This window comes from Macaca thibetana, chromosome 6 (genome assembly GCF_024542745.1).
Source record: "Macaca thibetana thibetana isolate TM-01 chromosome 6, ASM2454274v1, whole genome shotgun sequence".
Lineage (NCBI taxonomy): Eukaryota > Metazoa > Chordata > Mammalia > Primates > Cercopithecidae > Macaca > Macaca thibetana.
The window spans coordinates 3,936,772-3,951,687 of record NC_065583.1 but is presented as its reverse complement, the minus strand read 5'-3'; the positions used below and the strand labels follow the sequence as shown (position 1 = coordinate 3,951,687).

Genomic DNA, 14,916 nt, shown 5'->3' with positions numbered 1-14,916 from the left:
CTCCGAGTCTCCTGAGGCAGAGAATCCTCCTCTGGGATTACTCAGTGTGCCCCGATCCTAAAGACCCGAGGGGAGAAACCCATGCCTGAGCAGGATTCTGGCCTCCACTTCTCACCCAGTCCCGAATTGTTGGGCTAGGAATGGAAACTGAATTGGCTTTAATTTGAGAATTCAGTGTCCAGCTGTCACCGAGGCCCTCCGTGGCTGGCAGGAATCCTAGGGTGTGTGTGGAGCGGCTGCTGTGTTGCTGTAGGCAGTGGCTCTTACCCTCCTTAGGACCTGGTTGCTGGATCTGCCAGGCCCAGGATGGAGCCGCTGGGCACCTGGCACAGGGATCACTTGTCTTGTCACACCCTCCGCTGTGGCCCAACAGCCTTGTCCCACTCCCCACGCTGCCGTCAGGCCCAGCTTGTTCCCTGTGTCAGGCTGGCCAGGTGCCCTCCCACCCAGTCCTCCCACAGCTCAGCCAAACCCTGGCAGGACCCCTTCATTCATGTGCTGACAACGTGACCTCACCTGCGCGTTCAGGCCATGGGACAAGGGGCTTTCTCTAGAGTCCCATTACAGTGTTTCTACGCTTTCAGAAGCTTGTGGGATTCATGTGAGGGTGGAGTATTTTCCAGGTCCCTAAGGCCATCCCAGGCATACATCCCAGTCACTCAATCCGTGACACCCATTGTCTTTGCCTCCCACAGGCCCCAACTCAGACCCAGGTCTGTGGCAGGTGCTGCCGACCTCAGGTGTGATCCACGGGTTTATGGAGGGCCTGGGAGTGCAGCGCTGCCCTTCCCTCCTGTGTTTTTATGTTGGAGAGCAGCGGGAGTGGTGGTTGACAGGGAGAAGGGACGAGATTCATCAGAAGAGCAGAAACAGGCCCTAGAGGAGGAGGAGGGAGGGGATCGCATGGCGTGCACAATGTCCTGCAGAAGGTGGCCGCCTTTTGGAGGAACAGGGATGACGCGGCCTTCCCTGCTTGGGCACAGTTCCGGAGTGTGAGGGCTGGGAAAGCGTGTGGGAAGTCAGAAGCTCCTCCCTCACTGCAGAGAGGAAGTGATCCAGGCTGCGGAGAAGGCTTGAGATAAGCACACCTGAGCCTGTGGGGTTGGCTCCCCAGCCTGAGGACACCAGAGCCCGAGTGCCCCCTCCACTCTAACTATCCCCTTTTCTTCCCATGGCCACCCTGTCACCGCTGCTCCTCCGGACACCCTGAAGCTTCTGGAGCAGATACGGAAGAGCCCAAGTGTGCAGACGGCCGTCAGCATGTAATTGATTTCCTTCCTCCTCTCTCTCAGCCTCTGACTCATGAGCTCCTCCTCTAGCTCTGGCTCTCTCCCTCTTCTGCTCTCTTATCATCATCCTCCTGAAGGACCTGGTCTTGTCGTGACAGTCGATGTCCTGGTCTTCAGTGTCTATAAAGTCCCTCTGCAGCCCTCCTGCCCACTGCCTTGGCATTGCCTCGATTCCTGGTCCCCAGGCTGTAGCGTTGAATCCTGTTAAGCAACCCCACAGGGTTTAGGCGGGGAGCCCGGCTGAGGTCAGAAGAGTTGGCCCCACCCTGCAGGAAGGGTTCCCAGTGACATCTGGGTCTGCTCTGGCTGCCCCCCTCCCCCGCCCGGGGGCTTTTGCTGCACTGGGGTCTCTGGACATGCGCAGTTGTTTTCTTCCTCCCAGATACCAACAAGTCCTCTCCCGGAACCTGAAGAAAAAGCAATAGAGACAAACCCTGAACAGGCAGAAGAAATGTGAGTGTGCAGGGGCGGCATGACCAGGGGAAGGCAGACAATGCCTGTGTGCCCATGGCTGCCCTCACTCTCTTGTGCCCTCAGAAAACCTAGTGAGCTCGAGGAGGATGAGGATGCTGAAGAGCCTGACCTGACCTGTTGTGACCTTTGTATTTGATGGTGGAAATCCCTAAAGGCAAGTGAAGGATGCCCTGAGAACATCCTCCAGGGAACAGACACCCTCTCCATAGCAGCCCCTGAGCCCACTAGGCTGAGCCCTCCATAGGCTGCTTTAATGAGGGAGGGGCTGAGGTGCTGGTCAGGCTACCACATGCAGGATTCTGAGGGCCATGCACTACGTTCTTGTCTGCAGTGCCACTTAAGCTCATTTGAGGGGACCCAGCCCTGCCCTCCATGTCCCCAGAAGACAACGGGGAGGGAGCATCACCGGTTCAGCATGAGCAGCCACTGGGGTTGATCATGAATCCCCCTGTTTCATGCCTCCTGGGAAAGGTGTGAGAGGGAGAGAGGCAGCCCCAGGTTTCTTGCCACACAAGCAGCCCACCCAGCCCAGCATTGTACACCTGCGGGCACTCAGTAGGGCCTGGCATCAAGAAGGGGAAGGGCCAGGATCCAAGACTCGCTGGGATGTGCCCAGTCCCAGGGACCCTTCAGTCTCCGTGGAGCCCTTGGTGCCTGGGGTGGCCTCATGGCCCTATTCCTCAAGATGAGGTTGGAGGTTTCTGTGTGTGGAGAACACTGGTTTGGGCATCAGTGGTTCTGTGTCTGTGTCAGATGCCAACAAAGAAACCCTTGATATACATATTGTAACAGGACTAGCTGCTGACAAAACTCCCTAGACACGGGATTAAAGAAGGAAGAAGTTTATTTGGCCGGGAGCATCAGCCGACTTGTGTCTTAAAAGCAGAGATCCCTGAAAAAGAAATTCTTGGCCCTTTTAAGGGCTTAAAACTTTAAGAGGTCCATGTGAAAGGGTCGTGATAGATGGAGCAAGCGTGGGGAACGTGACTGGGGGCTACATGCATCAGCTAACAGAACAAAACGTTTTACAGTGTTTCTTCATACAATGTCTGGAATTTACAGATGACACAAGTAGTTTTGGTCAGGGGTTAATACTATTATTATTATTTTAACCACCAGGGCCTGGTGGTGGCGTCAGGGTCGTCTAACTATTTATCTTACTTCTGTTTCTTTCCAACGTTTTGCTTTCTCCTTTTTCTCCTGTCTTATAAACGAGGGAAAAGGGGAGGTGGGGGAGAAATTGGGAAGGACAGGCCGAGAAGTGGTGGTCTCATTCCAATATGAATGTGTGTTTTTTTGTGTATTTTATATATATGTGTGTATATGTATGTATATGTATACACACACCCTGTTCTTCACTCTTTAAAACAGTGGTTTCTGTAATGCTTTTATGCTGGAATGTATTAAGTGAAATGTATGTTTTACCAAAGCATTAATGATTTTTAAAATGAAAATGCATAGACAGGGTTGGTGGGGATATTGGAAGGATCACGTCTTATTGGGCGATAACAATGACATGCTTCAGGAAGCGGCACACATTCAACGTGCAGCTCTTCTGTCTGGATGGCATGGAGGGTCTGGGTGGAGGGGCAGGTCACCACCCCATCCTGTGTCATCAGACCTCCTGCTCCTCCCAGGGCCTGGGGGCATGAGACTCTGCCTGTTGATCCTTGAACCTCCCCCCTCCCTCTTTGTGTTTCAGTATCTGGAGGTCCAGCCCCCTGAAGGCGCCCATGTGCATGCCTGGGCTCAGTGCCTCCTGCAGGACATTTATAGACACTCTGGGCACAGACAACCCCCTCAGCAGAGAGCAGCACACAGGCCTCGGTGCCCTGTGGATAGACTCTGGGGAGGCCAGGGGCCAAAGGCCACCTTCCAGGGCCAGAGGAGCCCTCTGAGACCTGCACACCCACCCCAAGGAGCCCCCCTCCCTCCACCTCTGTGCCCCCGCAGTGACCCTCAAACCTCTGTCTGTGAACCTCCGGAAAGGCCGAACCTCGGTAGATTTCCCTGGCCCATCAGCCCTCTGGATCATGCGAGTATTGGGGATAAACCTTCCTCTGCAGTTTAATATACTTTAATTAAAAAAAAATTCTTACATTAACCTGTTTATTTTTAAGACACAAGCTGTCATTGCATCATCATAGTCTCCATGTTTTGCTCAAGTAATTTTTCAATTGTTTTATTAATTTTTTTGGATCTTTGGCCACTCGTTTTGGAGTTTTTGTCATTTTGACGGATGTTCTTTTATGCGTTGCATCGTTTTCTTAATGACGTTTCTTAATGACTTTTACCTTAGTTTTTAAGAAATCCATAGTACAGTAAGTTACATTCAGACATAGTATTTTTTATGTTTTTTAATAGTTTATATTCTGTGCATATTTTCACATATAGAACTAGTAATGGCTGGGCACGGTGGCTCCGGCGCTGGCTTGTAATCCCAGCACTTAGATTGTTAGTGCTTGATGCTGGAAAACATTTTGAAGACAAGACTCCAAACAGTGACGTAGGCCACACTAGCTGATTAGAAAATGAGAAACTTGCATTATCAACAGGCTTGGAAGATTCTTGTGGTCCTGTAGTCACCCGCATTTCCCTGGTCTTCACCTTGCCACTCCGTTTTATTCTCGTTTTCTGTTGCAGTAGCTATAATGCCACAACGTTTTGGTTTTTTCCCTCTTTTCTTCCTTCCTGTGGACACTCAAATGACCACTCCTATTAAGTGATGGAATTCCAGAATTTTTTTCTGTGTATTAAACCTGATACAGTTTCACTCAGTTTATCATCGTTAGGGTGCAAAGTAGTCACCTAGAGGTGCCACTCAGTATATAGCCCTGTGTTTAGAAATTCAGGGAGCCGTGAAGTATTTCGCCTCTGCTCTCTGAGACTTCAGCCAGGTGCAAAGAGCAGATACAGAGCTGAATGTGAGGTTGGGTGACTTACATCCAGCAGTACCAGAACGTGCCTGGGAATCATGGGGGTGAGAAATTAACTCTGATTGAGGCAGGTATCTCTGATGCTTTCCGGAAGGAGGATGGGGTCTGTGCCAGGGCTTGGATGTGGGAGGACGAGGAGCTGACAGGAAGCAGCAGTGGCCTCAGCAACGGCACTGTTGTGAGGAACATGGGCTGTGTTTGGGGGACAGCCAGGGGTTTTGTGTGGCAGGTTTACAGCACCTGTAGGAGGCTGCACTGGTAAATAAGCCCAGAAAAGTAGGCTGGGGCCAAATTATGCAGGACGTTGAAAGTCAGTCTGTTGAGTCGAGTGGGATAAATAGAAACTATAAGTAGCATCAAATCCACTGAGGACAGGTTTTGCTGCCAAAGGATTTTTCAGACTTTGCTGGATTGTGTAATTGTGGATAAAGAATTACTGACCCGAATGTATTTGATCTTTGATTGTTTTAGTATGCTAGATTCTTGGAGGTGAAATTGCTAAGTCAAGGTGATGAGTGTTGTTGAGACTTAATTGCAAAATTAACCGCTAAAAAGGCAGTGCCAACTTAGAAGACCATGACTGATTGAGAGTTCTTGTTTTATCCTGACCTTGCAGAGCTGGGTGTTACAACATCGAAAACCCCTGCAGTGTCCTCTTTCTCTCCCTCCCACCCCCCTGCTCTCCCTCCCTCCCTCTCTCCCTCCCACTCTTTCTTTCTTGGTTCTTCCCTTTCTTCCTTTTACTTATCCTATGATAGGCTCTCATTTTCTGAAGAACCTGCTGCTCTCTTCCCATTTATTTATGATGCCACATTTATCACACTTTTTTTTTTTTTTTTTTTTTTTTTTTGAGACAGAGTCTCACTTTGTCATTGAGGCTGGAGTGCAGTGGCGTGATCTCGGCTCACTGCCACCTCTGCCTCCCGGGTTCAAGCGATTTTCCTGCTTCAGCCTCCTGGGTAGCTGGGATTACAGGCATATGCCACCACGCCTGGCTCTCTCTATATATATATAATATAGTTTTTATATTTTTAGTAGAGACAGGGTTTTACCACGTTGGCCGGGCTGGTCTTGAACTCCTGACCTCAGGTGATGCACCCACCTCGGCTTCCCAAAGTGTTGGGATTACAGGCGTGAGCCACTGTGCCCAGCCGCATCCTAAGTTTTGATAACATGCCAGGATCTTTCTTTCCTGTCCTCTCAAAGAGGTTAAATACTATTTTCATAATGAGTTATAATTGAGAAGTTTTCTCATGTCAAATATAAAAACAAAATCATATAGTTCTTTGACTCACTTATGTCTTACCAGCTGTTTTTATTACAAATTGTTGTTTAGTAAACACTTTAAAGTATGTCCTAAATTTTCCTAAGTTTTATTAATAGATGATGATATTGATGATGAAATGTTTGATGATGACCATTTAAAGGCTTATTTTGAACAACTGGCATTTCCAGGAGTGATGGAATTAAACATATGAAGATCTAGAAGGACTGGAGCCTCCAGAAAAAGATTGGACATTACCTGCAAGTGCTCCTAGTCAGGAATGTTCCAGTCTTTGTGGCTTTTCCGAAATTTGACATTAGAAAATCACTATTGTTCTCATTGGATGTTCACATGAAATTTAAGCCTCTGGTTTTCTTTGGACTCCATTTTTTTCCAGGTATGAATTGATGAGGAATGCCTGCCTTTTCTTCCTTCTTCCTACCTCTCTCTCAACCTACAGAAAATTCAAAGGCTAACACAATGGAGATTTACATATTCTTCATGCAGATTCACCAGTTGCTAGTGTTTGCCACTTTTGCGTTTTTTCTGTCTTCATACTTTCTTCCCTGAATCACTTGAAAGTAAATTGCAGAGAACATGACATCTTACCCCAACACTTCAGCATCTATCTCTTGTGAATCAGGACATCTTTCTCCATAATCACAGTTCTGTTATCTAACTTTGATAAAATAATTTAAATTAATGTACCGTCTACATTGAAATTTATGTGATTATCTCCCAAATATCCTCTATTTTTATTGTTTTCGATTCACAGTTTAATCAGAGATTAACTTCGCCTTTGGTTGTCATATTTCTGTATTCTCTTTTAATTTGGAGTCATTCTTTCATGACATGAAACATTTTGTAAAATCTAGGCTCTTTGTTTTTCAGAGTGACTCGCAATCTAGATACATCTGATTGCTCCCCACCTTGACTAGATTAGATTAAACCTTTTTGCAAGAATACAGATTAAACAGTTTCCTCATGAGTGGATTCAGATTAAACATGGGCAGCGTGGTGTACTTCTCATTGCCTCACACCAGGAGACGTTTGAGTCTGTCTGTCCCATGATTTCTGGTGCTGTATTTGGTAATTTTGGCTAAGGTGGAGTCGGCTACACATCTCTTCGTGAAGGTGGCCTTTCCCCTTTGTTATCAGTCAGTCATCTGGGATGAGACATCAAGCCCTGTGAACATCCTGTTCCCTGACAACTCTTCAGAGTTGGGTTCAGCGCCCTGCTGAAGCCTCTGGGAAACATTGATTACACTCACGTGACGGTGGGAATTTCTCAGATTCCTTCTACGTTGACTGCCTGCGTTATTCAGTGAAACAGACATTGCCCGCTCCCTACAGTTTCGCCTGCAAAATGTTCAATTTTAATTTAAAAGATTAATACAGCCAAGATATTCTTTCAACAGGCAAATGAAAACCGCAGTTTAAACTCTAAGTTTCAACCAGAATCTAACAGCTCCTGGATTTCCCGTGGCTCACACTCTTCAGAAACAACTCACAAAGAGCCTGAGGAAGCAGCTCTCCCTTATCAGTGGGCCAGTTTATTTGTCTCCCTGGGACTAGTAAGTACTGAAACGGTTCTTTTGTTCTTAAATTCTAAGTTTGACTTCACCTTTAAAAAAGTATTTCTTTGGTATGATTTAGTATGTATTAACCCTTCCACTTCCTCAAGTCTAAAACTTTTCAAAAGAATTTTTGGCCGGGCACGGTGGTTCAAGCCTGTAATCCCAGCACTTTGGGAGGCCGAGACGGGCGGATCACAAGGTCAGGAGATCGAGACCATCCTGGCTAACACGGTGAAACCCCGTCTCTACTAAAAAAAATAAAAAAACTAGCCGGGCGAGGTGATGGGCGCCTGTAGTCCCAGCTACTCGGGAGGCTGAGGCAGGAGAATGGCGTAAACCCGGGAGATGGAGCTTGCAGTGAGCTGAGATCTGGCCACTGCACTCCAGCCTGGGCGACAGAGCGAGACTCTGTCTTAAAAAAGAAAAGAAAAAAAAAAAAAAGAATTTTTAATAATACCTGAGTAAATTGGTGTTATTAGAAATACCATAGTCGGTATTTCTTGGGCTGAATGTTATGAATGATTGTGTTCTACCCAGACATCGAGAATTAGATGTGAATTCTCTCATATGGTAGCAGTTTATCATGTTTATTGTTCCCTCTTACTGTTGTATATTTTCTCTCTGGACAAATTGTGCAGTTTGTCATATGAATGCTAAGTATTAGGTTTACATAAAAGAATATTTTGATGAGAAGGATGCAGTTATTATATTAGATTGCTCAGATTGGACATTGCTCCATTAACTGTATTTTTCAGGTAATTCTGTAGTTACTGGAGGTAGTAGAAGGCACACAGATCATGCCATTTCCCTCAAGTACTTGGATAACTGAGAAAGAAATGGCAGAAAATTGTGAGTGGTATTTCCAGCTCCTAACAGAGTAAGTTATGCTTTTCCCTTAGACGTCCTATGAAAGGGAATAAGGAGTCCTTTGCGTTTGTACGATATCAGTTTATTTCCAAAGAAACAATTGCTGTTGACATCTAAAAACTATAGAAAAAGTATAAAAAATTACTACCAATAATGTTTCTGTATGTTTGTAAGTTTCTTTCCCATAATTTTCTTACATTTAAATTTTAATGTCTTGCGTTTAGATCATTCATGTGGAAAGTTCCTTGGCTCAACATCAAGTCATTAAATAAAAAGCAAACACACCTTTTACCTCGCTCAAGCATATTTGTTTTTCATTGTTTCTATTTTTTTCTCTTGGTTAATAGCACCCCATGTTTTCTGTGCTTGAAACTTGGTCGTCATTTCTGACCCTTACCTATTCATTATGCCCTTTGTTAGTAACGTACGACTCACGACTGTAGAATGGGGTTTACTATTTGGAGGGAGTGTGTGTGCTATGGAGACAGTCGTTCCATCCTCACAGAATTCTATGAGTGGACTCAAGCAGCGAGAGACGGGATTGTCACCTTAAGGGAGATGAGGTTCAGAAGGCCTAAATCCTGTCAGTACAGCCTCAAGGCTGTGCCTTAAAGATTTGTTCTTTCTCGTTTATTTCATTTACACCAATTCAAGTTCAAGGTGCTAATTACCACATCTAATTCATTGCCCCATCGACAGTGTCTCGCTACTCTGTCATGCTTGAAACCAGCAGATTAATCTTGTTACAGTGACTTTTTTGTGTATAATATTCTCTGTTTCCCTATGTTTCAAATTAATATTTCTTAAGGTACTGGGTCATCTGGTCCCACGTTATCTGTCTCTTTTACTTTCCACATTTTTCTCCCTTCTGTCCCTAATCCGAATTAGAACCATCTTGCCAGTCTTAGGCCATGTCTTGGGTTAGTTTTTAATCATTCTAGACCACATTAACTGATCTGAACTCCTATTATAGTAATTGTATTCCACAGTGTAGTACTTTATTATGGACAGAAATGCACCACTTATCTAGAAGTTGCCTATTCAGCAGTTTCAAGAACTTGTAATTAACCAGAGGAGGCAGTTACGTAGACATAAAATATAAAGCCATGTTCTCAGGCAGCCAGGATGAGTGTTCCAGAGTCCACGGGTTTTCCTCCCAGTGCTGGGCTGTAGACACTTGGACATGTGCGTAATCATTGATGTGGATGTGTGGGCAACAGTGCAGCGTTTTGCTATTTTAATATATTTAGTTAATGGATTTCCAGCCCTCAGCCAGTTGGAGGTAGCAAATTAGGAATAAGAAAGAGATAACAGGCCAGGCATGGTGGCTCATACCTGTAATTCTAACAGTTTGGTAGGATAAGGTAGGGGGATTGCTTGAGCCCAGGAGTTCAAGACAGCCTGGGAGACCCTGTCTCTACACACACACACACACACACACACACACACACACACACACACACAGCATGGCTATAGTCCCAGCTACTTGGGAGGCTTAGGCAGGAGGATCACTTGGGCCTAGGAGGTGGAGGCTACAGTGACAGAGTGAGAACCTATCTCACAAAAGGAAAAACAGAAGAGAGATAGCATCTATTAGTTTTGATTTTTGTCAAACTGTGATTGTTGATAAGCTTTATAAATAGGTCAATCTGTGGTGACTTAATTTTGGGCTAAGATCTTGTTCTGCTATAGTACAGCAACTATGTGATAAATTAAATGACTATTGAAAACAATGTATTTCGTTTGAATATGGTTGAGTCTCACAAATTGTTGGGGAATCTTGGTCAGGTCGTTTCACATGAGAGAATGGTCAGGAGCCTTCTCAGTGGTAGGTGTGCTGCTTGGTGGTGTAGGCCATATGTGGATAATCTCCCTGCTTAAAACTTAGTAGAAAAACAAAAGAAATACTTGGATAACTGTAAAATAACTTGATTGAAGCAGAATCCTAGTCATTGAATCATGTAGCACCTGCTGAAAGAAGTTCTCAAGTTCTGATTGAGTTCTAAACATTTTTGACTATTGGAATTCATCATGTGTGAGTAAAAACATAATTTCTGATGATCTATTTCTAGTCCATCGCATAAGAAAGTATTTAACCTGGACCAGGCATGATGGCTCACTCCTGTAATTGCAGCACCTTGGGAGGCGGAGGCATGAGGGTTGCTTGATGCCAGGAGTTTGAGAGCAGCCTGGGCAACATAGCAGGACCCTGTCTCTACAAAAAATTTAAAAACTAGCTGCCATGCCATTTTCTACAGCAGCTGCACCAGTTTCCATCCACCAGCAAAACGGCAGGGTTCCAGCTTCTCCACATCCCAACTGACACTTTTACCCCCTTCTTTTTATTATCGTTATCCTAATAGGTGTGAAGTGGGGGTACTCCATTGTGGTTTGGATCTGCATTTCCCTGATGACTGGTGATGGTGAACATCTTTCCACGTACTTACTGGCCGTTTGTGTGACTTCATTGGGGGGCTGTTCATTGAAGTCCTTTGCTCACTTTTTAACTGAGTTGTTTGGCTTTTTGTTGTTGAATTGTCGAGTTCTTTATATCATGTGGATATGAATTCCTTAACAGATACATGATTTATAAATATCTTATTTCATTCTGTAGGTTGTCTTTCAGTTTCTTGATTTTACTCTTTCATGTGCAAAAGTTTTTAATTACGATGTAGTATGTAGAGTTATTACCTATTTTTTATTTTGCTACCTGTGCTTTTGTTGTCATGTCCATGAAGTTGTTGTGAAATTCAGCGTTGTGAAGGATGAAGTCTTCATAAACACACAGGACGGATGCCTTTCCATTTGTTTAGGGCTTCTTTCTTTTAACAGTGTTTTGTAGTTTTCAGCATGTCTTTTGCTTCCTTGACTAAATTTATCCCCAATACTTAATTTTCTAGATGCTATTACAAGTGGAATCATTTTCTTAATTTATATTTTAGATTGTTTATTATTGGTGTTTAGAAACGTCTGATTTCTGTGTATTGATCTTGTGCCGTTCAAGGTTGAACTAGCTCCAGTAGCTCTCTTGTGGATTCTTTGGGATTTTATGCATATGGGATGATGTAATCTGCAGAGAGATACTTTTACCTCTTTCCAATGTGCATGCCTTTTATTTCTTTCCCTTCTAATAGCTGTCTGTGATTCCCAGTACACTATTCAATAGCAGCAATTGGGCATCATTTCTTGTTTCTAATCTTATAGGGACAGCTTTCCATCTTTACCATTCAGTATGATGCTAGCTGTGGGTTAAAAAAAATACCCATTATCATGTTTAGGAATTTTCCTTCTATTTCTAGTTTTCTGAGAGTTTCTATTATAAAAAGGGGTTGGATTTTGTCAAATGCTTTTTTCTGCATTGTTTAAGGTGATCATATAGTTTTATTAATGTGATTTATTATGTTTATTGGCTTTCTTATGTTGAACCACATTGTTATTCCTGGAATATATCCCACTTAGTTATGTTGAATACTTTTCTTACATGCTGTTCGATTTGATTTGCTGGTTAATGAGGTTTCTTTCTTCTATGTTCTTGAGGGATACTGGTCTATAATTTTTTTTTTCCTGTGAGGTCTTTGTTGGGCTTTAGTATCAGAGTGATTGTGGCCTCATACAATCAATTGGGAAGAGTTTTCTTCCTCTAAATCTTTTGGAAGAGTTTGAGGAGGATTGGTGTTAATTCTTTTTTAAGTGTTTGATGGGATTCATCAGTGAAGCCATCTGATCTAGGACTACTTTTTGTTGGGAGTTGTGTCATTACCGATTCAGGCTCTTGTTAAAAGTCTCTTGAGATTTTCTATTTATTTTTGTAGGTCAGTTTAGGTGATTTGGGTGTTTCAGGGTATTTGTCCATTTCTTCTAAGTTATCTAATTTGTTGGACTATAGAAAATTTATAGTGTTCTTATTATTCTTTATACGATGTAAAGTCAATAATAATGTCTCCACATTTATTTCAAATTATAGGCATTTTGTCTTATATCTTTTTGGAAGTGTTACTCCAGCTAATAGTTTGTCTGTTTTGCTAATGTCTTCAAAGAACCAACTGTTTGGTTGTATTGATTTTTCTCTATTTTAATAATATTCTCTATTTTATTCATCTTCATTTCAGTCTCTCTTATTTCTCTTTTTTGTTAGCCCTGTGTTTAGTTTGCTCTTGTTTTACATTTCCTTATGGCTTAAAGTTAGGTTATTAATTTAATGTTTTTCTTCTTTTTAACGTAGGCATTTAAAACTTATAAACTTCCCTCTGAGCACTGTGGGAAATGCTGTGTGTTCATGTGTCTCTTAATTGTTTTCTAACTTTTCTTGTAATTTCTCTTTGAACTATTGGTTGTTGTAAATTCTGTTCTTGAATTTGCACATAGTTGTGAATGTTTCAGTTGTATTGATTTCTAACTTCAATCCATTGTGGTTGGAGAAGATACTTGGTATATCTTTTAATATCCATTAAGATTTGTTTTGTCGCCTCACGTGGTCCATCCTGAAGACTGTTTCATGTGAACCTGAGAAGAATGTGGATTCTGTTGTTGTTGGGTGGAGTGTTCTGTCCATGTCTGTTAGGTAGAGCTGATGCGTTGTGTTATTTCGGTCTATTTCCATCTGATCTTAGTTGTTCTCTCTATTATTGACAGTGGGTATTGAAGTCTCCGGTTAGCATTATAGAACTTCCTATTTCTCCCTTCAATTCTGTCCTATTTTTGCTTCATTTGTTTTGAATGCCTGTTATTAGGTATTTAAATGTTTATAATTGTTATAACTTGTTATGTTTAATCTTTAAAAATATGTGACATCCTTCCTTGTCTCTTATAATGATATTTGGTTTAATAGTTTCAAAAATCGGATATTACAGCACTCTTTTGGTCACTATTTACATGAAGTATCCTCTTCTGTTCTTTTACTTTTGGCCCATTTGTGTCTTTGGATCTAAAGTGAGTCTCTTGTGGCCAGTATTGTAGTTGGGTTATGTTTTTTCCTACGTTTAGCCAGTCTATATATTTTGATTAGCGAGTTTAATACATTTACATTTAAAGTAGTTACTGATAAGGAATTACTTTTGCCATTTTGCTATTTGTATTCTATAGGAGTGTCTATGCTGCAGCTGTTTTTTCTGTGGCTATCATGGAAATTATATGTAATGTCTAATGTGGTTTGAATACTTGTCCCTGCCCAAATCTCATGTTGAATCATAATCCCTGATGCTGGAGGAGGGGCCTTGTCCTTGCCCAAATCTCATGATGAATAATCATAATCCCCAATGCTGGAGATGGGGCCTTGTCCCTGCCCAAATCTCATTTTGAATCATAATCCCCAGTGCTGGAGGTGGGGCCTGGTGGGAGGTGACTGGATCATGGGGATGGATTCCTCATGGCTTGATGCAGTGTTTCTCATGAGATCTTGTTGTAAAGGGTGATGCGTCCCCCTTGCTCCCTGTTGCTCCTGCTCTGGCTGTGTGATGTGCCTGCTCCCCCTTTGCCTTCTTCTATGATTAAAAGCTTCCTGAGGCCTCCCCAGAAGCAGATGCCAGCACCGTGCTTTCTGTAAAGCCTGCAGAACTGTGAACTAATTAAACCTCTTTTCTTTATAAATTACCCAGTCTCAGGTATTTCTCTATAGCAGCAAGAATGGCCTAACACAACATCCTAATGTTAAACCACTCTAATTTGAATTTATAGCAACTCAACTTCAATAAGATACGAAGTGTCTGCTTCTGGACAGCACCATTCTCCCCCTTTTTGTTATTAATGGCACAGATTGCATCTTTATACACTGTGTGCCTAACAGCATAGATGAGTATTTTAAAATACATTTGTACTTAATATCATACAGGACATTAAAAAGTGGAATTCCAAACCAAAATGACAATAATATCAGCTTTTATAATTGCCCATGTTTTACCCTTACCTGAGATCTTTATTTCTTCATATGACTTTGAGTTAACCGTCTAGTGCTATTTCATTTCAACCTGAAGAACTCTCTCAGGCTTTTCCTGCAGGACAGGTTTAGTGGTGATACATTTCCTTAGCCATTGTTTATCTGGTAGTGTCCTGATTTTTCCCTTGAAGAACAATTGCCAGTGTCTTAGTCTCTTTTGTGCTGCTGTAATGGAACACAATGGACTGGGAAAGTCAGGCCTTCGCACGCATCGTCTCATGGTGGAAGGCGAAAGGGCAAAAGAGGGTGAGAAAGAACCAGAGCCAGAGAGGGCCACATTTGTCCTTTGATGCGGAATCCACCCCCATGATTATGGCATTAATCCTTTTAAGGTTCCCCCTTCAGACACCTCTGCATGAAGTTTCTAACACATAAACTTTGAGAAACACATTTAAACCCTTAGACCCAGACCTAAGACTCTTAGTTGAGCGGTTCCCCCCTGCCCCTCAGCACTGATCTGTCACCCTGGCTGTCTTCCGGCCTCCAAGGCTTCTGATGAGAAATCTGCTGACAGTCTGACTGAGGATTCCCTGTATGTGACAAGTAGCTTCTCTCTTGCTTTTTTCAAGATTCTCTC

The 14,916-nt window shown here is 43.1% G+C and overlaps 1 protein-coding gene across 5 annotated transcripts in view; it reads left to right on the top strand.

Moving 5' to 3' along the window:
- LOC126956360 (uncharacterized) overlaps positions 1-14,916 on the top strand; it is a 56,703-nt gene that overhangs the window by 37,548 nt on the left and 4,239 nt on the right. Inside the window, exons 16-21 of one of the 5 annotated variants that reach the window (XM_050793274.1) lie at positions 1,213-1,262; positions 1,672-1,742; positions 1,827-1,917; positions 7,382-7,537; positions 8,296-8,417; positions 8,632-9,499. In XM_050793274.1, coding sequence (XP_050649231.1) covers positions 1,213-1,262; positions 1,672-1,742; positions 1,827-1,899 — 194 coding nt within the window. In that variant the 3' untranslated portion in view covers positions 1,900-1,917; positions 7,382-7,537; positions 8,296-8,417; positions 8,632-9,499. Of the gene's footprint in view, positions 1-1,212; positions 1,263-1,671; positions 1,743-1,826; positions 1,918-7,381; positions 7,538-8,295; positions 9,500-14,916 lie in introns of those variants that run through there. The other 4 variants (XM_050793275.1, XM_050793273.1, XM_050793276.1 and 1 more) reach the window with 4 other exon arrangements.